A 21775-nucleotide genomic window follows, 5' to 3' on the forward strand; every position below is an offset into this window, starting at 1 on the left:
TAATTAAGGGTAAGTGACATCATAATGGAGGAGCCCACAAGATACTGGTGTCCTTATAAGGATGGAGGATATGCCAGAAGTCCCTCTCTATGCAGGGCCAGAAGAAAGGCCCAGGGACAACGCAGCTATCAGCAAAGCCAGGAAAAGAGTCCTCACCAGAAACCGAACCTGCGGTCCCTCTGATCTGGGACATCCAGGTGCAGGACTGTGAGCAAATACATTTCTGTCATTTAAGCCACATAGTCTATGGCATTTTATTATAACAGCTCAAGCAGACTCATATGCTCATACATGTAAAATATTCTAGAGTTCAATCCAGTTACTAACCAAATATTATTAAGAGCTTGTTACATATCTAGGCCTGTTATAAACTGAGGCAGACAAACGAAACTGAAAACCCCTCTCCAACACGGAATGGACCGTAGTTGATTAGAAAAAAGTTACACAAAGCAATCAGTAAGTAAGAAAAAAACTAAACTAAATGATGAAAATAACTTTAAAACGGGATAAAATAACTGATACATTAACAGATTACTCAACTATGAATAGGCTTCACCTTCAATGTCCTTTTTAATGTACTATGCTATATAGAGTTGTATTTTCAGGAGCGACTGGCTCACTAGGAAAGAAAACTAATAGATGTACAGTGTGTACATAAACGTAGAAGACAGAAATAGAGATTGTTGTATCTGGGTGTGTTAGAACTACTGAGAAAGGATTTGGGATAGACAGGGATGGGTCCCAAGCTGTGATTGACAACAGGGTATGTTTTTGATACATAACAAAGAGCACAACAACAATGTATGAATTTGGTTCAAAGCAGGAAATAGATAATAAAAAACAAATATGTTTATTTCAGCAGGTAAAGGGACAACATAATATTGACTCATAGAACATGCACATAACTTACCAAATTCTACAGCAAACACTGTAGATTTCATAAGTCAGAAGAGCAGAGAACAGAATAACCATTTCTCTAACCATAATTTAAGAAGCCAGGTGTTTTTTTTTGTTTGTTTGTTTTTTGTTTGTTTGTTTGTTTTGCATTTTTCTGAAGCTGGAAACGGGGAGAGACAGTCAGACAGACTCCCGCATGCGCTCGACCGGGATCCACCCGGCACGCCCACCAGGGGGCGGTGCTCTGCCCATCCTGGGCGTCGCCATGTTGCGACCAGAGCCACTCTAGCGCCTGGGGCAGAGGCCAAGGAGCCATCCCCAGCGCCCGGGCCATCCTTGCTCCAATGGAGCCTTGGCTGCGGGAGGGGAAGAGAGAGACAGAGAGGAAGGCGCGGCGGAGGGGTGGAGAAGCAAATGGGCGCTTCTCCTGTGTGCCCTGGCCGGGAATCGAAGCGGGTCCTCCACACGCTAGGCCGACGCTCTACTGCTGAGCCAACCGGCCAGGGTGCCAGGTGTTTTTTAAAAGGGAGATTTACATTAACTGGTGATCCAGGGGCATCATCTCAAGGATGGGAGATTCTCTTTAAAAACATCTTGAACAGGCCTGATCTGTGGTGGCGCAGTGGATAAAATGTCGACCTGGAAATGCTGAGGTTGCTGGTTCAAAACCCTGGGCTTGCCTGGTCAAGGCACATATGGGAGTTGATGCTTCCAGCTCCTCCCCCCTTCTCTCTCTCTGTCTCTCTCCTCTCTCTCTCTCTCTCTCCTCTCTAAAAATGAATAAAAATTAAAAAAATTAAAAAACGACAAAAAAGTTATCTTTAAAAAAAAAAAGATGTTCTGAAAGATATTTAAAAAAAAAAAAATCTCGAACAATGGCATTGACCACACAATGATGCTTCCGTTTAAAACTGAATACAATAAAAAAGCCCTTCTTATATAATTTTTAGAGAAAAACTGAAACTTAGATTGTTATTAACAGGCTTGACCCAAAGCACAAGACTGAATTATTAACAATTCATTCAATGTGATAATCCAGAGTGAAGCCAAAGACTAGACAACATGATTTGAAATGATCAAATCCTTTGATAGCTAATTATGCCATGACTTGAGCGATTAAACAGAAGATCAGCATATTAAAATATTCCATCTCTGTGTACTTGGACATATTTGCTGGATACGACATTTACTGTCTGTGTCTCATGCAAAGATGTTTACTCATGTGTTCAATAAAATTTTATTTAATTGTTCTAATAATTTTAATGTTGATTCTCCTATTGTCACTTAAACCATTTTTATAGTAGTGTCTAGACTTATGTTATTATTAAATTGACAGGTCCTTTTTTTTTCTCCACAACCCTCCCAGAATTGACTAGAAATTTCACTGTGTTTAATCATCTGAACACAAATCCAAATTACACTATAAAAAATGATAAAATAGCCTGACGCAGTGGATAGAGCATCGGACTGGGATACGGAGGACACCGGTTCGAGATCCCGAGGTCGCCAGCTTGAGTGCGGGCTCATCTGGTTTGAGCAAAGGTCACCAGCTTAGACCCAAGGTCGCTGGCTTGAGCAAGGGGTTACTCGGTCTGCTGAAGGCCCGCGGTCAAGACACATATGAGAAAGCAATCAATGAACAACTAAGGTGTCGCAATGAAAAACTAATGATTGATGCTTCTCATCTCTCTGTTCCTGTCTGTCTATCCCTATCTATCCCTCTCTCTGACTCTCTCTGTCTCTGTAAAAAAAAAAAAAAAAAAAAGATAAAATATTTATCTTAGAATTAGACTCCCTATATAAAGCAAATTCCTCTAACCAGATTTCACTACTTCATTTGACACACCTTGACTCTCATGTCACCAATCTTTGTGTAATTTAAGTGAAAATAAGTGAGGTAAAAGGCAATACCTTCCCTGGTAGTCACATTTCATGAGTGTCCAACATTTAGACGAAAAGAACAGAGAATGAACGTCCTCATCCTCACTGAAGAACATGGAAGATTACTTTACATTTCACTCCATCATACCCTGAATAGCCCTTCACACACACATTTTAGCAGTTTCGTAGTTAGTAAATGTTTTGGCCTGAAATCTCTCCTCTGTTAAGATTTTCCAGAATGTAGACTAAACGGTTTAATGAAATATTCCTCTGAGCTGGGCCGGTTGTGATGGGAAATCCACCTCCGATGGCTTGACACCTTGGTTTCTTCCAGGACAAAGATATCTGACTGACAGTACAGAGGCCCCGCTGATATGAACATCATACAGGCAGTGCTCTAGGTACTGGAAAGAAACTAGAAATGGCCAGCTGATTAAAAGAGAGGATGCAGTGGCCAAATATAATTTTGAAGACTAATTCTTTTTAGAAATTGGTAAGACAGATTGTTTTTAAACTCTTTCAATGAAACATTATAAGCTGTAAAAAATAAAAGAGGGTCAGTTAGGGAGACTGTCTTCCTATACATGTACGAGACAAGAGCTGAAGAAGGATTCTGCTTCTCTTAGAATTGTGCCCGGCTGCAAGCAACAGAAAAACGAACAATGACTTAGCAAATAGAGGTCCATCTCTCACATAACAAGAGATGAAAGCCAGGTCGCACAGAAATGGTGACATGCCAAGTGCTTTCTAAATGCTTGTTGTCACGCATGTCACCTCACATTCAGAAGGTGACCACTAGGCATCATGTCTGGAGTCCTAGCCATGGAGAAGAGTAAACAAGCCTCTGTTGTTTTTTTTATGAGAAAAGTGAACGCTTTCCTGGGAGCCTCACCCAACAGACTTCTTCCCTCTCAATATCAAGAACTAAGTGATAGAGCAATCCTGACTCATTCCACCCTGACCCAAACAAGTCAGCATCCCGTTAGCCAGGGAGAGTGGGGAGACACAAATGCTAGTTAGGCCACTGATGGCAACTGTGCTAGGTCTGAACACATCATCCTTCTCCGGCAAATCATTTTGGAAGATAAACCACCTTTCTTTGGTTCTAACTTGCCTCTACCTAATTTAATTCAGAAGCACCCAATGTACTACATTTTTTATTGTAAATTACTTTTTTAAAAAAAAATCAACAAACTAAATGCATTTTAATGTACTTTTAAAAAGTTAAAACTTGCCTGACCAGGCAGTGGCGCAGTGGATAGAGCATCAGACTGGGATGCGGAGGACCGAGGTTTGAGACCCCAAGGTGGCCAGCTTGAGCACAGGCTCATCTGATTTGAGCAAAGCTCACCAGCTTGGACCCAAGGTCGCTGGCTCGAGCAAGGGGTTACTCGGTCTGCTGTAGCCCCATGGTCAAAGCACATATAAGAAAGCAATCAATGAACAACTAAGGTATCGCAACAAAAAACTAATGATTGATGCTTCTCATCTCTCTCCGTTCCTGTCTGTCTGTCCCTATCTATCCCTCTCTCCGACTTTCTCTATGTCTCTGAAAAAAAATAAATAAAAGTTAAAACTTACCAGAGAGGCTATTTGCCTTGCGCTTCATTGTGTTTGGCTTGGACAGCCTCTTTGCTCTAACACAGCATCTCTTCTCTTCATGCCCCTAAGCTTCCCCAAGCCCTTCTTCTTCTAGCTTTCTTGTCATCTCTGCCCCTCCATCAGGTCTTATAACCTCATCTTTCCTCTAACTGGCCTTGTCCTCACTGGACAACCTCACTTCACTATTCATTCTTCTGTGTGCTACAATTTGGCATCTGCCTTCAATACTTGACTGAAAAAAACTTTAAATGAACTCATCTCCTGTCAGGTTCGCTTTTCATTTTCTTTACCTGCCTGCAGCATTTAATGATAGTGACCACTCTCTGCTGAAACCCTCCTCCGCTGGTTCCATCATGCTCCTCTCCCGGGAGGCAGAATATTACAGCAATTAAGTGCATGGGCTCAACATTCAGACTTGAACTCCATTCCAAGTTATACTCTCTACTGCTTCTAAATAATAGTGAGAAAGCCATTCCAGCAACCTGTGCCTCTGTTTTCTCATTTGTGATAAGGCAGGGGTTGGGAACCTATGGCTCGTGAGCCAGATGTGGCTCTTTTGATGGCTGCATCTGGCTCGCAGACAAATCTTTAATAAAAAATAATAATAACGTTAAAAATATAAAACATTCTCATGTATTACAATCCATTCATTTCCTACCACTCATGTTCATGGTTGCAGGTGGCTGGAGCCAATCACAGCTGTTCTCCGGGACAACACCAAATTTTTATTGGATAATGCGTAACATACACGGGTCGTTGTATGGCTCTCACGGAATTACATTTTAAAATATGTGGAGTTCATGGCTCTCTCAGCCAAAAAGGTTCCCGACCCCTGTGATAAGGGAACCTAGTATTGCTATCTATCTCAGAGTTGTGAGTGAATTCACTTAGATAATCCATTTAAAACACTAAACACAGGACCTACTATGGTCAGTGTCCAATAACAATTTAATAACAGGTCTTAATTACTATTCTTCTCCTACATTATTTGCAGTCCTTCAAGTCCACTTGCAAATCTGCACTTACTTGCAAAACATGTAAACCAATAAAAGAGGTCAAGTTGTTTTTAATAAAATCTTTGTTCAGACCTATATGTTTCAAGACAAGACCACAATGACAGTTATTTCACACAGGCTCATGTGTTCCAAAGATAAAATCACTGATTTTCCCAGTAACTCAGCGACTATACAAATTCTGACCAATCTCTGCCCAAACTCTGCTAACTTCTTCCTACACCAAAACCAGCTGAAACTCCAAAATCTATTTCTCTGAACTGTTCTCAATGTTTATCAAGTAATTTGTTCATGCAATTCAAGACTTAAGTTCTATTAATTGCTTCTTGTCTGTTTCTTCTTATCTTTGGGACTTACTACTTTGCATACTGCATACTGCTTCTCTCAAACAAAATAACAGCTAGCTCTACCAGTTTTCTCTTATCAGCAAATTCGATAAGCAAGCTTCCGAAATCACTAATAAAATGATTTAGCAGGAAAGCACCTAGACAAGTGACTTGACCTGCCATTTGCATACACCCACATGTCCTTCATGTTTATTAATCTGAGCACTTAAGGTTCAGGTGTTCACCTTGCAGTGAACCCCTCTAGTCTACTAGCCAGCCAGTTGCCTTTTAATTTGTCTAAAAAAGAAATTGGGAGATGTTTCTAAAATCCTGTACAGAAAATAAGATACACTATTCCTCCATTTTCTCCTTGTACTAATGAGGGGCTAATCTTTGATAAGTTAAACTTCTAAAGCAATTTTGACCTGATTCAAAAATATGTAATAATGATGAGATATCAGGGTTTTTGTTTGTTTGTTCATTTGTTTGATGTGAATCACAAGTTCCTTTGAGAATCGATGAGAAGCTATTAAATATCCTCCCTCCAAAAAAATTTTTTATTGCTCATACACACAATGCATACATGTTATCATTATCCTGTATATTAGAAGGCAGAAAATGTGGTTCATATTTATAACCATAAGAGAAAAGTATAAAATTTTCAATAACATGCCAATTAAAGTTTAGACATCCATTTTTTATAACTTTTTTCTCCTCCCTGGATACAGCAAAGATTTATTTAGCATAAAACAATTAATTAAAAATTTTTATCAAGTGTTGGCCATTTAAAAATGAAGATTTCTCTATGTATATCAATTTTATAAATAACTATTCAACAGCCTAATTTTTCAAAATAGCTACTTTCTCTTGTACGGAATATAGTGACTAAGGAGGTTTAAAAATTGCAGCAATGGTCTCCTTACAGAAGAAAACAAATAATCCATTACTTTCCTAAAGATTTCTAATTTTTTTCCACACTACAGGACAAGGCTACTCTAATAGTCCTAGGCTATCGCTTCTATTGAAACTTCAATATCAACAGAAGTTAGCAAGGAATAACTTATAATACTTTATATTTTTCTTATTTCTCCATTAGTGAAATATGTTGTCTAAGAAATTCTGATGCAAAGAAAACAGATCTGGAACCACGATAAAATATTTCTCACACATGTCAGAGACATCAAAGGATTCAGCATGACAACTTCAAAATCTTGAAGATAAAACAAGTGTGACTACTGTTGTCAGTTTAAAAAAATGTCTGCATGAGCTTACTGGAAAAAAATAATTGTTAAAGCATTCACAAAAGTTTCAATGGCAAGATTTCTGTAGGTGATGTTTAACTGATTTTAATTATCTACATCAAAGTAATTTGCTCACATCTGAGCAAAATTAAGCTATCTAACACTTCTTCCCAAATAAAGCAGAAATTATGGATAAATTGCCAAGACTTAGAAAGACTGTCCCTAAGAGTCATTTAAAAAAGAGTCTCTTTTTCAAATTAATGCTAACACTTTCTCAAAATTATTTTAGGAGCTAAAGAGAGCATGGGATGGGAAAGGGGAAAGGTAAGATTGGGAGAGAAAAAGATGTTGATTAAATTCTTTTCTATGAGATTATAAACAAACTGTATGTATAAGTGTAGTAGAGTACAGTGAAATACTGCCACCCAATGGAAGTACAGTATAAACAAAACTTTCAAATTTGAAAACACTGCAAGACTTTCATGCACTTTTCAGTTGGAATAACAGCTTAATAATTTTCAAAATACTTTCAAAAATATTATTCCTTAACAATACAGTGGGACAGATAGCAGAAGCGTGAATATATCTCTTCCTGAGGTCCTAGTAGATGACGTGATATTACAGGGTTCTATGTTTATTCAGCAGCAAAGGAAGTACTGGAGCCCTAGGCTGCTGGCTCCCACTTCATTGCTGCTCACACCACAGAGTCCCTCCTTAAAGAGCCTTTGACACCTCTACTTTCATTCAAACACTGTATTTCCTAGAGGAAAAACCAGACTCAGAGACTATCAAGGCTTCTCAAACATTTCCAAGGGGTCTTGGGAGTATAGCTTGAAGTAGTAGTAACCTAACCTTTTAAAAACATGTGTAAGATTTGTGTTGTATTCCATATCGTATGCATGTCCATTTTAATTATAAAATTGGGGGGGGGTCCTAAAATGTCTTTTATAATAATTGTTGCTTTAAGACAATAGTGCATCTCTATCCTGGACCACACCGATGATGGGAGGATGGAGAGTATGAGTGTTCCAGTTCGAGGCACCTGGAAAGTGCACTGCTCATGTTCAATCACTTATGAAGTATGTGATGAACACCTGTCACACGCCAGGCGTTGCTGTAAGTCCTGGGGCGTGCAGTGATGACAAGCAACCCCACAATACCGGCGACACGGAAGAACAAACGTTTACTTCCCTCCCATGCCAGAGGATACCGCAGACTGGCTAAGGGCGCTTTCTCACATTCTCACCATCTTCATATAGGGACCAGCAGACAAAGCCACCACTATCTGGAGTACCAATAATAATCTCTATGCAGAGACAGAGGAGTGAGGTGAAGCAACAGGAAATGGCATACAACGGTTCCCATCACATTTTATTGACCGAAGCTAGCCACATGACATTCCTCAACGCAAGATAACCCTCCCATGGAGAGAGCACATGGACACTGGTACACAGCAACAGTCTGACACGCCCCGACTTCCCCAAACACACCGAGGAAACGTGGCTCTGAGAGACGCAGAGGAAAGAGGTCAGATCTATCAGCATGTGGGGTGGAAATTCAAGCCATATTACTTAAATATTAGAAGAAAGGGATATCATAGAGGGCTAAAGGTTTGGAATATTTAGGGTCAGGCAGGTGAGACAGAAATGAGTGCGTACTAGACAAGTAGAGAAAAGTTATTTAGAATGTATGCACGTGTACCTGACCTGTGGTGGCGCAGTGGATAAAGCATCGACCTGGAAATGCTGAGGTCGCCGGTTCGAAACCCTGGGCTTGCCTGGTCAAGGCACATATGGGAGTTGATGCTTCCAGATCCTCCCCCCTTCTCTCTCTCTGTCTCTCCTCTCTCTTTCTCGCCCTCTCTCTCTCCTTTCTAAAAATGAATAAATAAATAAATTAATTAAATAGAATGTATGCACGTATGAATTATGAGTCTAAGTGCCATTCTGGACAGAGCACTTTATCAGTACAACCTGCAGGCTGTGCCTGTGGCCAGCGAAGGACCAGGTTACAAAGCTATACAGAATTATAGCCAGGTGGGTGGCAGTGTAAGAGTCAGGTGCACACAAATCATACCGGGGCCCAACACAAACACATTAGGGTTGCTGAACGTATCTATGTGAAAGCGACAGCCAGTTGAGTGGGGGCCACAGAGCCAGCACGTGCACCAATCGTGTGTGTGTGTGTGTGTGTGTGTGTGTGTGTATGCCCAAAACACGTGAGTTCACTAAACCGCGCACTATTTCTCATAGCTCCGTAACACGTGCCCCCGCCGGAGGACTGCAGGCTGTTCCTTCCCTCCACTGAAGCTGGGAGTTAAGTTTCTGACCAGAAGCGCTAATGAAAGCCTTTGTGCTGGATCCAACCTACGCTGATGGGCTAGGCAGCTGCTGGAGAAAATAAAGCAGTCTTACCAGCAATGGCCCACATGGACCAGGGCAGATACACCGTAAGGATTAAAATACTAATCCGTCCCCTAATCCCAAGAAATGTGCATATGCACATGTGACTGCTATGGATTAATGACAATGTTTTGTTTCAATTTCACGAGGCTGCTTCCGACAGGGTTTCAGAATATCACATTGAAGCCAGTGGAATAATGTCACATGGGTCATTGCAAACCTAGGACTATCACAGCTTTGACGTAAATCCACAAAAGGGGGATAGCACTCACAAAGAGTGCCATAACATGTTGGGGAAAATAAGAGTTTAGGTGGCTAGAACTGCCAGGTTGTGAGGAACCTGAAAGGTCATACTGTGAGGCTCAGATTTATTTTACAGGAACTAAGAAATCATCAAATCATTTTAATCACGTGACACATCCAATCTGTGTTTAGGCAGGTAATGCTGGTAGTAGTGCAGAGGGAGGACTGAGCAGACGAGGGACATGAAGGAGTTAGACCAGGGGGAGTCAACCTCTTCTACCTACCGCCCACTTTTGTATCTCTGTTAGTAGTAAAATTTTCTAACCACCCACTGGTTCCACAGTAATGGTGATTTATAAAGTAGGGAAGTAACTTTACTTTATAACATTTATAAAGCAGAGTTACAGCAAGTTAAAGCATATAATAATAATTACTTACCAAGTACTTTATGTCGGATTTTTGCTAAGTTTGGCAGAATAAGTCTTTATAAAACAATTTATTTATACTATAGTTAAATCTATCTTTTTATTTCTACTTTGGCTGCTCCGCTACCACCACGAGAGCTGGAGCGCCCACTAGTGGGCGGCAGGGACCAGGTTGACTACCACTGAGTTAGATCATGTAGAAGTCCGCTGAAATGCCAAGGAACCCAACTACAGCGGAAGCAACAGGAAGAAAATAAAAAGGGGTGATTAGGGTCTGGGAGGAAGGTGGGGAGGATTAAAATATTTCCACTGCGGAACCCTCACAGTGATCTCCCATATCGAAAGCAACTGAGACAATTATAAAATCCTTATTCCCTGGCCAACCCCAGAATTACTAAATCAGTCTCTAAGGATGTAGCCTAGGAAATGCTCATCATACTAACCATGCAGGCAGCCCAGCCTAAGAGGGTCTTATGTTTCCATATACTGAGTGACTGAGCTGTGGTGTCTTTAAGGAGGGAACACAGAAAAAGGAGCTTTGTGAAAGTTGTTCATAAGTTGAGGTTTAGATATATTGAGTTTAAAGTACTTACAAGAAATCCAGAAATGAAAGTCTGATAGACAACAGGCTGTATAAGCCTGCAGCCCAGAAAAGAGATTAATGCTAAAGCTATATCATCACAGGATTCAAGGTCTTCCAAAGAAGGGATGTAGTTGAGATACAGGTGACCTGAGGAGAGAAGCCCTAGGCACACTGACACTTATGGAAGTGCACAGAAAGATGAACGTGGTAATATGAGGGTTGACCAAGAAGGATAAACGCACCTACATCCAGTTCCATTAAACCAGCACTGAACCCTATTGCCTTATTCGTTTACAGCAAAATGAAGCTCTATACGAAACCAATTCATTCATTTCAAAGTAAAAGCTGCAATATCCAGTCCAATTAAGTATGTCAGCTGCCTATCCCAAACAAGAATTATCTGTATCAATGTCACCTGCCCATGACTTTTAGAAGACATGGACTCTTACAACTCAATAACTGAGAAGCAAATAACCCAATTTAAAATAGGCAAAGGATCTGAATAAACATTTTCCCAAGATCATACGCACATATATGTGTGCCTCCTGACTAACACATGGCCAATAGCACATGGAAAAAAAAAAGAGTCAACATCATCCATCATTAGGGAAAAAAAATCAAAATGAGATACCACTCTATACCCCCTAGGGTGGTTAAAATAAAAAATACAGACAATAGCAGTTGTTGTCAAAAATGTGAAAAAACTGAAACTCTTATACACTGCTGGTAGGAATGCAAAAGGGTACAATCACATTGTAAAAAGACTTTGGCATGTCCTCAAAAGTTAAACCAGGGGGTTACCTTATGACTTCGCAATATGACTTCCAGGTATATAATCAGAAGAAGTGAAAACATACGTGCACACAAAATTTGTGCACAAATGTGCACAGCAGCATTACCAAAAAATTAAAATAACCCACATGTCCATCAACTGTTGAAAGAACAAGCAAAATGTGCTACATCTATACAATGAAATATTACTCAACAATAAAAGGGCATGAGGTATTGACACATGCTACAACATGTGTGAACCTTGACAACATTACACGAAGTGAAAAAGGTCAGTTACAGAGGGCCACATGTTATATGATTCCATTTATAAGAAGTACCTAGCATAGGCAAATTCAGAGACACAAGAGGCATTAGTGTTCGCCAGAGGATGAGAGAGGGAGGGATGGAGATTGATTAGGAATGAGAACAGGGTAGGTGAAATGTAGCAGACTTAGTGTTGGTGGTTACACAACTTGTGGGTATAATAAAACCCCTGAACTACATGCTTTAAAGGGTTGAATTTTATGGTACGTAAATCATATCTCACTAAAACTGCTTTTAAAACCACATGGATATCCAGGCTCTATTCCTAGAGATTCTTGGGCCTGGGATTGACCCAGGAATCCATACATTTAAAAAGGTAAGTGTATGACTTACCTCACTTAGTATAATAAATAGCCTCTAGGTTGGTCTATCCATGTTGTTACAAATAGTGTTTTTTAAGGGATACTCCTTCATTGCTAATAAAACATGATATTATAAAAAATAAAAAACATTAAAAATCCAGTGACAAAATTTTCAGTCAATATTATTAAAACAAAATTATTCCCATTTACAAAGAATGTTCACATATATCAACTCAATTCTTCTTCATAATTATTCCAAACTAGTGTTAAAGCTATACTTTGAACCAATGGCTTTTTACACAACATTCAGAATTTCCACAACCTCAGAATTCAATATATGGTATTTAGAACAGTTCTGAATCTCAGATCATGGCTATAGCAGTGCAATCCTCAAATACAGTTTCCTGTGAATAGGAGTCCAAATTAGTCTAGTTCTGAAATGGTCTATATAATGATTGCCACACTCATCAAATATTATAGATTTTTAGAGATTTCAGTCAGTGAAGAAGGTAATATATTGGTCATTTATGGCAAAAGACATGAATGTAAATGTCATATTAACTCTTTCCAAGGATACAAATACTTCATAAGATCTACAAGTATAGCCCTGGCCGGTTGGCTCAGCGGTAGAGCGTCGGCCTAGCGTGTGGAGGACCCGGGTTCGATTCCCGGCCAGGGCACACAGGAGAAGCGCCCATTTGCTTCTCCACCCCTCCGCCGCGCTTTCCTCTCTGTCTCTCTCTTCCCCTCCCGCAGCCAAGGCTCCATTGGAGCAGAGATGGCCCGGGCGCTGGGGATGGCTCTGTGGCCTCTGCCTCAGGCGCTAGAGTGGCTTTGGTCGCAATATGGCGACGCCCAGGATGGGCAGAGCATCGCCCCATGGTGGGCGTGCCGGGTGGATCCCGGTCGGGCACATGCGGGAGTCTGTCTGACTGTCTCTCCCTGTTTCCAACTTCAGAAAAATGAAAAAAAAAACAAAAACAAAAAAAACAACAAAAAAAAAGATCTACAAGTATAACATCCACAAATGATGGTAATAACAGATCAAATGACGATAAACATTCTCTTGGCTCAGGAAAACTGTTTAGATCCTTCTGCAACTTCACTGAAAAAGAAAATCATTGCATAGTAGCCCTTCCTCTGACTCCCTATGATTTAGTTAGCTAAAATTCAGGATGAAGCTCTATGTAAATGTGACACTATGGTTTAACATTTAAAAACATGAAGGTCATGGAACTTAAAATGTTAGGCTTCTCACTCCAGTGTGTTCCACAGACCTGCACCAGCTACACATGGCCCAGGATCCCACCGTCAGAGCAGAAAACTGAGAAAACTTTTCCAGGCCACAGAATTCAAATTTTTGATGGTGTTGGAATAACAGAACATTTTAATGAGCTTACTGTAACAGAAGCCTGGGCACCAACTCTGGTGCCAAGACAAAGAGCCATCTCTCACACCCGGTGGAGGCCCAGCTGATCAAACCTGACCTGCCAGCTGAACTTGTCTCTTTCCCAGAAAGCTGAAATAGCCTCCGACTTCCCTCATCTCGTTAAGCTGTGTGTTCTCTGGCTTTCTACAAATCCAACTTATAAATCTTCTTCTCATTCATTCTCAAATCCCAAACACTCATGAGTATTACCTTTACACAAAGAAACACATTTACTGAGGTATAAACCTCTAACATCTGGGTTTATATTTCCCTACACACCACAGAATATGTTTTGCTGGTTTATTCTAATGCCTTATCTAGTTTATTATTTTGTCTCCATAGAAGCACCAAGGCACATTTTTAAGACTGTACTTGCTCTACCACCTTTTGAAAAAAAATAATAATTTCATAACATTTTTCCCTCTTCAACTTGTGATCAGGCAACAATATTTTTCTTTTCCCTAAAATTAGAACCTTATTCTGCTTCTAAGAAGCATGAACAAGTTATCTAAAAGCAACAAAATTTCCATTTCAGTTCCCATGGCAAAGGACTAGTATCAGGTACTGGGGGAGACAGAATGAGAAACTGCCTATAAAAGCAGCAGCTAGAAAAGTGGAAAAATAAACAAAACACTGTTTTTAAATGTTAAACTAAAGGTTGTACAGGACTATAATCCCCGAGAAAAGGAAAATCAACAAGATAAACAATATGAATGCCATAGCTTTCTACCCATAGGGAATTTCTGAACCATGACACAGATAAGTGATCCCAAATAGAGCCCAACAGTCTTGTTATTGAGGAAATAGAAATCCAAACTTGGGAAAAACAAAGTGACTAGAATTTGTAGAACCAAATTCCAGAGATGATAAAACCATGCAGAGATGATAAAACCACAAATCTGCATAAAGGTCTCCTAGGGACCCTGGCCTAGGGACCCCGATGGCTCAGTGTATATTAGAATGCTATACCAGCATGCTGAAGTCACAGATTTGATCCCCAGTTAGGGCACATTGGAGAAGCGATCAATAAGTACATAACTAAATGGAACAACTAAGTGGAAAAACAAGGTGATGCTTCTCTCTCTCTCTCGCTCTCTCTTCCCTCCCCACCTCTCTTTCTCTCTCTCTCTTCCCCCTACCCCTCCCTCTTGGTCCTTCTCTCTTTGTCTCTCACTCTTTCTCTCTCTCTCCTCTCTCCCCCTCTCTCAAATCAATGGGAAAATTTTTTTAAAGTCTCCGATACTCTTTGGCTGCATCCAATCTATGAATGCATATAGTTGAATTTGACAGAGCTATGCAAAGAACAAGAGGCAAAAAGAAAAAAATAGTGCTCACACAGAACTGGGCACACCTGAGTTTCCACCAGAGTGAGGAGATCTTGTATAACACATGGGCATTCAGTAGAGAATCTAGAAAGAACATGGCTTAGTTGTGCCCTTTAGAGGCTAAAGCGAGCCTACAGTAAAAGCTATTATAGACCTACCCTTATAAACCTTCAAAATAAGCCTCAATAGGAGCAAGCAAATCCACAAATAACTGCAAGGGGGAAAAATTCATACTCTTTGAAACATTGTAAAACTAACATGTCCAGTATTCAAACAAAAATCTATAGATACAAAAGTCAACTTCTTTCCTCTGTACCAGCAATAAACAATTGAAATTGAAATTTTAAATTGAAATTAAAAAATATAACCACTTAAAATAGCAGCAAAGAAAAGCCTTATGTATAAATCTAACAAAATATGTACACGATCTCTACGTGGAAAACTACAAATCCCTAATAAAAATTTAATAAAGACCTCATTAAATACAGAAATATTCCATGTTCATAGATTGAAAGATTTAGCATTTATAAGATGTCAATTCTTTGGAACTTGATCTGTAGATTAGATGCTATCCCAATCAAAATCGTAACAAGCTATTTTGTAGATATCAACAAACTGATTCTAACATATATACATATATATATGACTTCTTATCGCAGAATTATATTCCCTTTTCAATGCATTTATAAAACTACTTGGTTCTTCAGTAATTATTTCCTAACCATAATAGTAAAAATAACAACACATACTTAACACTTAATACACAGCCTATTCTATGTCCTTGAAGCAGCACAGTGGGGCTAAGTGACTTGCCAAGGTCACACATTGGTTAGTGAACCCCTGCATTCTGGCTCTGTAATACTTGCTCCTAAACACAGGCTACACCGGTTCTCATAATGCTCTTTGTTAACTTACAGTTCTTAGAATCAACCTATCAATCCAAAATAGGAAGGTATAGTAACAAGTATAAAACAGAACATTGCCTGACCAGGCAGTGGCGCAGTAGATAGAGTGTTGGCCTGGGATGCTGAGAACCCAGGTTCAGAACCCCAAAGTTGCCGGCTTGAGCATGGGCTCACCTGCTTGAGTGCAGGGTTCCCAGCTGGAGCATGGGATCATGGACATGACCCCATGGTTGCTGGCCTGAGCGCTGGAGCCCTGAGGTCAAGGTACATATAAGAAAGCAATCAATGAACAACTAAGGTGCTACAATGAAGAATTTATGCTTTTCATCTCTTTCCCTTCCTGTCTATCTGTCCCTGTCTGTCTGGCTGTCTCTCTCTCTCCCTCTCACATACACTAAAAAAGAACAACAACAACAATAACAACAAAAAACTATATAAATTATATAAAACAAAAATAGTTTATATATAACAAATATGTATGTTTTATATAATTTAAAATAATATAAAAATTAGCAGGGGAAGAGAAATAATGAACTAAGCTAAATTTCTTCATATTTCATAGGAAGTATCATGGTTGACTTTAGGGATATACACCAGCTGTTACTAGATACTGTCTAATGTTAATAAAATATAATTTATATGGTAAGAGAAAAATCTAAAAACAGAAAAGTTGAAGTTGGTACATTAAGAAAATAGTAATGGCCCTGGCCGGTTGGCTCAGCGGTAGAGTGTCGGCCTAGCGTGCGGAGGACCCGGGTTCGATTCCCGGCCAGGGCACACAGGAGAAGCGCCCATTTGCTTCTCCACCCCTCCGCCGCGCCTTCCTCTCTGTCTCTCTCTTCCCCTCCCGCAGTCAAGGCTCCATTGGAGCAAAGATGGCCCGGGCGCTGGGGATGGCTCTGTGGCCTCTGCCCCAGGCGCTAGAGTGGCTCTGGTCGCAACATGGCGACACCCAGGAGGGTCGCAACATGGCGACGCCCAGGATGGGCAGAGCACCACCCCCTGGTGGGCAGAGCGTTGCCCCTGGTGGGCGGGCCGGTCGGGCGCATGCGGGAGTCTGTCTGACTGTCTCTCCCTGTTTCCAGCTTCAGAAAAAAAAAAAAAAAAAAAATAGTAATGGCCCTGGCCGGTTGGCTCAGCGGTAGAGCATCGGCCTGGCATGCGGGGGACCCAGGTTAGATTCCCGGCCAGGGCACATAGGAGAAGCGCCCATTTGCTTCTCCACCCCTCCGCCGCGCCTTCCTCTCTGTCTCTCTCTTCCCCTCCCGCAGCCAAGGCTCCATTGGAGCAAAGATGGCCCAGGTGCTGGGGATGGCTCCCTGGCCTCTGCCCCAGGCGCTAGAGTGGCTCTGGTCTTGGCAGAGCGACGCCCCGGAGGGGCAGAGCATCGCCCCCTGGTGGGCAGAGCATCTCCCCTGGTGGGCATGCCGGGTGGATCCTGGTCAGGCGCATGCGGGAGACTGTCTGACTGTCTCTCCCCGTTTCCAGCTTCAGAAAAATACAAAAAAAATATTTTTTTTTAATTAAGAAAATAGTAATAAGCCTGACCAGGCGGTGGCGCAGTGGATAGAGCGTCGGACTGGGATGTGGAGGACCCAGGTTCGAGACGCCGAGGTCGCAAGCTTGAGCGCAGGCTCATCTGGTTTAAGCAAAAGCTCACCAGCTTGGACCTAAGGTCGCTGGCTTGAGCAAGGGGTTACTCAGTCTGCTGTAGCCCCATGGTCAAGGCACATATGAGAAAGCAATCAATGAACAACTAAAGTGCCACAACGAAAAACTGATGATTGATGCTTCTCATCTCTCTCCATTCCTGTCTGTCCCTATCTATCTCTCTCTCTCTCTGAATCTCTCTGTCTCTGTAAAAAAAAAAAAAAAGTAATACTGTATAAGTAAATAAGTTTTTAGAAAAGCTAAAAACAGAAAAGGAGGGGGCTGGGAAGACCTTTGGTTTTTTTACCACTTTAATTATTAAAAGTATCAGATATTATTTTATTATAAAAAATAAGTATGTATACTACTATTAGCAACAGTCGTATGCTGTAAAGAAGGGTAAAATCTGAAGAGGGTGACCTTCAGTTCTGGTAGGAAATGTAAAAGGTCAGTGAGTGCTACCAGATCATGTAACCCAGGGGTACAAAGAGAGGCAGGAGGGTAAATATGTGGCATTTCACAGAATACACAGCTTCTTGGCTGATTCCTTGTTTCCACTTCACTATGGACTAAATGGCCTATCTTTGTCATAAAAACTTAAAGAGACCTTCCTTTCATTGGTGTTAGACAACTATGAGTATCATATGCTCCAATTTTTTTTTAAACAAAGAGCTGTGCAAATTCACATCCCTGGATGAACTCTACATTGGTATGACCCCCTTGAAATGTAATAAAATAGGGACTACACTTTGATCTAATGATCTCATTTCATAGAATCGACCCTACAGAAACACTTCCAAATGCTTAAAGGTAACTCTACAGGTTTTCAACTGGGCTATCACCGCTTCTACAGAGGAAAACAAAAAACCACCTAAATGCGCATCAGTACCTGCAGAATATTTTGGTGCCATTTTTAAAAAATGAGAGACATCTATATCGAGTGACACTGACACACATGCAATGCATATACTGGGAAGTAAGTGGCCTTAAGATGTGTAAAGGAAACAGGTTTTTACCTTGTGCACTTGATTTTTTTTAACCAACATTATTGTTTTTATGTTTAAAAAATCAGAGCATGCCTCAACTATCAAATATTCGGTGTAAAAAAAAAATCCCCAAAGAGAAAAACTCATCGTCTTTGGATCAGTTCACTCTCACATCTAAGGAGGAAAACCATACAGTAACTGGCACATTACAGTCTAGGATTAGCAAAAGGGATGCCTTCACTGGGTGGGTCATTTTTTAGTGCATATGGCAAGAAAACGAGGACCCATAAAGAATCGAGGCAGAACTGAGCAGTGAACACACGCGCAGCGGGGCTGACCCGGCAGTCAGGGACCGGGCGCAGAGAAGGAGCGAGGGGGGAAGCGACCCTGGGTGTCCGGGACGGAGGGAACTGGCCCGCGATGCCACCATAACCTGGATAACGGACTGGAAATGAACCGGGTCCTGGGCGTGCGGGAAAGAAGGCGGAGGTTCGAGGACAAAGGGCAGAGGGCAGGTTAGGGCACAGGAAAGCCTAGAGGCTCGGTCGGGAGCCGCTGTCGCAGCGGGCGGTGCGGGTTTGGCCAGCAGAGCGGGGACGGCTTCCAGAAGTCAGGGTCCGGGCCGAGCGCGCGGGCGGAGCGCAGCGGCCGCTCCCGTACCTTCCCACGACAGCTCTCCTCCCGGCTCCCTGCGCAGGAACTTGTACCAGAACGTGTCCACGCGGCCCGGCTCCGCCCCGTCCCGCGCCGCCTCCTCGGGCGCCAGCTCCACCTCCCCGAGCCACAGGCCCGGCTCTTGCGGCGCCAGCGCCCCCGCCGCGCCCGCCGCGCCCGCCGGCCGCAGGCGCAGGGCCCCGCTCGGCTCCCAGCGCCCCAGCTCGGGCCGCGACCCCCGCGACCAGCAGCTCCGGCCGGGCGCCGGCCACCGCGGGCGATACCACCACCCCGAACCGGAACCGCATGGCGGCGGGCGGGCGGCGTGGCTCCCGGTGCCCGACGTCCTCGGGCAGCACACGCGGCCGGAGCGCGAGGCGACCGCGGCGATTGGGCAGCCGGCGCGGGGCCTGGACGCGAGAGGCCCGGGCGCCTGCGGGGACACGTGCGAGGCTGGCCCTTTTTTGGGCTGCATCACGCGGCGCCGGAGCAGGACCGAGGCCGCGGACGGGGCCAGCGGGAGCCGCCCCGCGCCTGCCGGGCGGAAGCGGGCTGCACCTGCCCCGCGGGGCGGCTGGGGATGCGGGGGAAGCCCAAACGGGAAAGAAAACAGGGTTCGGAAGGAGGAAAACCTCTTATAAGCTCTACTACGATTTTTGTAGTCATCTTTCCAGAAGACTGGATGGAAATCAAGAGGTTCCTGCAGAAAAAGGGAATGGCATGTAGAAAGCAGCCGCCATAACGGTGAAGCTGGGGGCGGATCCTGGATCAGGACTCTGTAGAGCGCTGACCTTAAACAGGTCCCTTCCTCTCTCGCGGCCCAGGCTCCTTTTCTGTAAAATGAGGGTATAAAATAATGATCTTGAAAGACTCGGCCAACGCCCGAGGTTCTCTTATTGGGGGGGGGGGGGGGGGGGAAGAGGCGTCATTCACAACCCAGAGCTGATGCAAAACCACAGTGTTTCCCTCACCTGGTCCAATTCAGTGTTTGAAATAAAACACGATCATTTTCTTTAAAAAGAACAAAACAAAAAACAAACAAAAAAAAACCAACCAGGTTATTTTAGTATGTGCAAAATGGGTTTGTATTACCTTTCCAAGGTAAACTAAAGCAAAAACCTTCCTGTGATTATAAATGTAAGACGTTCACAATTTTTAAAGTGGCGTAAAAATAGAACCTTTTGGTGAAAATTGGCTTTCAGTAAAAGTCAGCAGTGTTAAACTTAAAACATTTTTATGTCAAGACACACTATATATAGCTATTTGGTCAAAAGAAAACTACTTACATGGGTAGTAGAACTTCATTTTTGTCCTGTTTACATATTGACTACTTTTTGATTCTTTAATAAAATTGTCTTCCTGTTCTTACATTTGTATATTCACAAACAACATAACAATCTTTTATGTGAACTAAAGATATACAGAGACATTTTACCAGTATCTTAAAGCTTGCAAATAGCGAAAGAAAGCCAAAATGTCACGCATTCTGAATAAGTAAAACAGCAAGTACAAAAATGTAAACCATACAAACTCAGTCTCTCTGAAGAACAACTAGTTAATAATACATTTTACTCTTAAATATTGATATTCCACTTAGTGTTTGGTTAGTTGCTAAGCTTAAGGATAAACACAAAGAAAAATGTGAAGACAGCAAGGCTGGCCAAATATGGCTGATTCATTAGCAAAGCAGACATTGAATCACAGTGGCATGTGAGTCCTTTTATTCAAATGGCTCTTACAGAATATTCTGAAACTAACTTGAGGATATTAAGAGTCATTTGGCCATGCAAGAACACTAGGAACTGACAGGTTAGGGCTTTCTTGTTGAAGGAAGCCTGCTGCATCTCTTGTGTACTTTCCAGAAGGCATTGTTGCCACCAAGTAAGCGTATTCAGCTCTCTCAACCTGAATACTGGTCATTGTCAACCTAAACAAAGAGATATACTGAGTGTGGCAAGCTCAAAATTGTCCAAAATGTGAGTATATTCAGGAATCCAGAGGAAAACCGTAGCAAGGTATAAGCAAGTCTATTGAGGGTTTAAAGTAGCTGCATTTATGGGCAGGGAATGTGAAGAGGGGAGAGTTCAGTTAAACAATATCTGTTATAATAAGAAACAAACAGAGAACAGTTTGAAATTTTTTCTGAGCAGACAAATTCAGTCCAGTCATACAAACAAAATTCAATTCGGTTTATTTTGCAAGATCAACCCAATCTAGGTCATTTCTTATTCATGTCTCCGGAAAACCATAAGCAAAATTTCCCAATATGAAGTAACCACTGATAAACTCCCTATCATTTAGAAAAGTCCCATATTATCAGTTTTATGTAAATCAGGAATTTACAGGAAATCAGTCTGTCATTCTTTATGTTTTGTGTCCATGAGGGCACATAACTGAGATATTCCATTTTATATCCTCTAGTTCCATTTTAGATTAAAATTCTTTCCAAGGTGGTGAGAGAACAATAAAGTACCTTGTGACATCTACCTCACCAAGCACGGCAGGGACATAAATATTTTGCCATATTGTCCTCAGATCCTCCTTTTTCATAAATAAAACTTTATAGGCACAGAACCCTCCCTCCTCATACTATTTACCTCCCTCCTTTCTGGGGAGCAACCACAATCCTGAAGTTGGCATGTGTCATTTCTGACTGTTTTTATACTCTCACAATGTAATTATGTATTTGAAAACAGATGTGGTATTTGAAATGTTTGGCATGCTAAGATCTTTTGTAACCATAATTTTAAGGTATAGTTTGGCTATTTTATTTTAATAAAATAACAGAAGTAAAGAGAAAATAATTCTTTCCACAA

The 21775-nt window shown here is 41.8% G+C and overlaps 1 protein-coding gene across 1 annotated transcript in view; it reads right to left on the bottom strand.

Moving 5' to 3' along the window:
- The window catches only part of EPM2A (EPM2A glucan phosphatase, laforin), an 81834-nt gene extending 62480 nt beyond the window's left edge, over positions 1 to 19354 (bottom strand). The window contains 2 exon segments of the mRNA XM_066248293.1: positions 18966 to 19197; positions 19199 to 19354. Coding sequence (XP_066104390.1) covers positions 18966 to 19197; positions 19199 to 19267 — 301 coding nt within the window. The 5' untranslated portion in view covers positions 19268 to 19354.
- Positions 19355 to 21775: the final 2421 nt, after the last annotated feature.

The sequence above is a fragment of the Saccopteryx bilineata genome, chromosome 12, assembly GCF_036850765.1.
Source record: "Saccopteryx bilineata isolate mSacBil1 chromosome 12, mSacBil1_pri_phased_curated, whole genome shotgun sequence".
NCBI lineage: Eukaryota > Metazoa > Chordata > Mammalia > Chiroptera > Emballonuridae > Saccopteryx > Saccopteryx bilineata.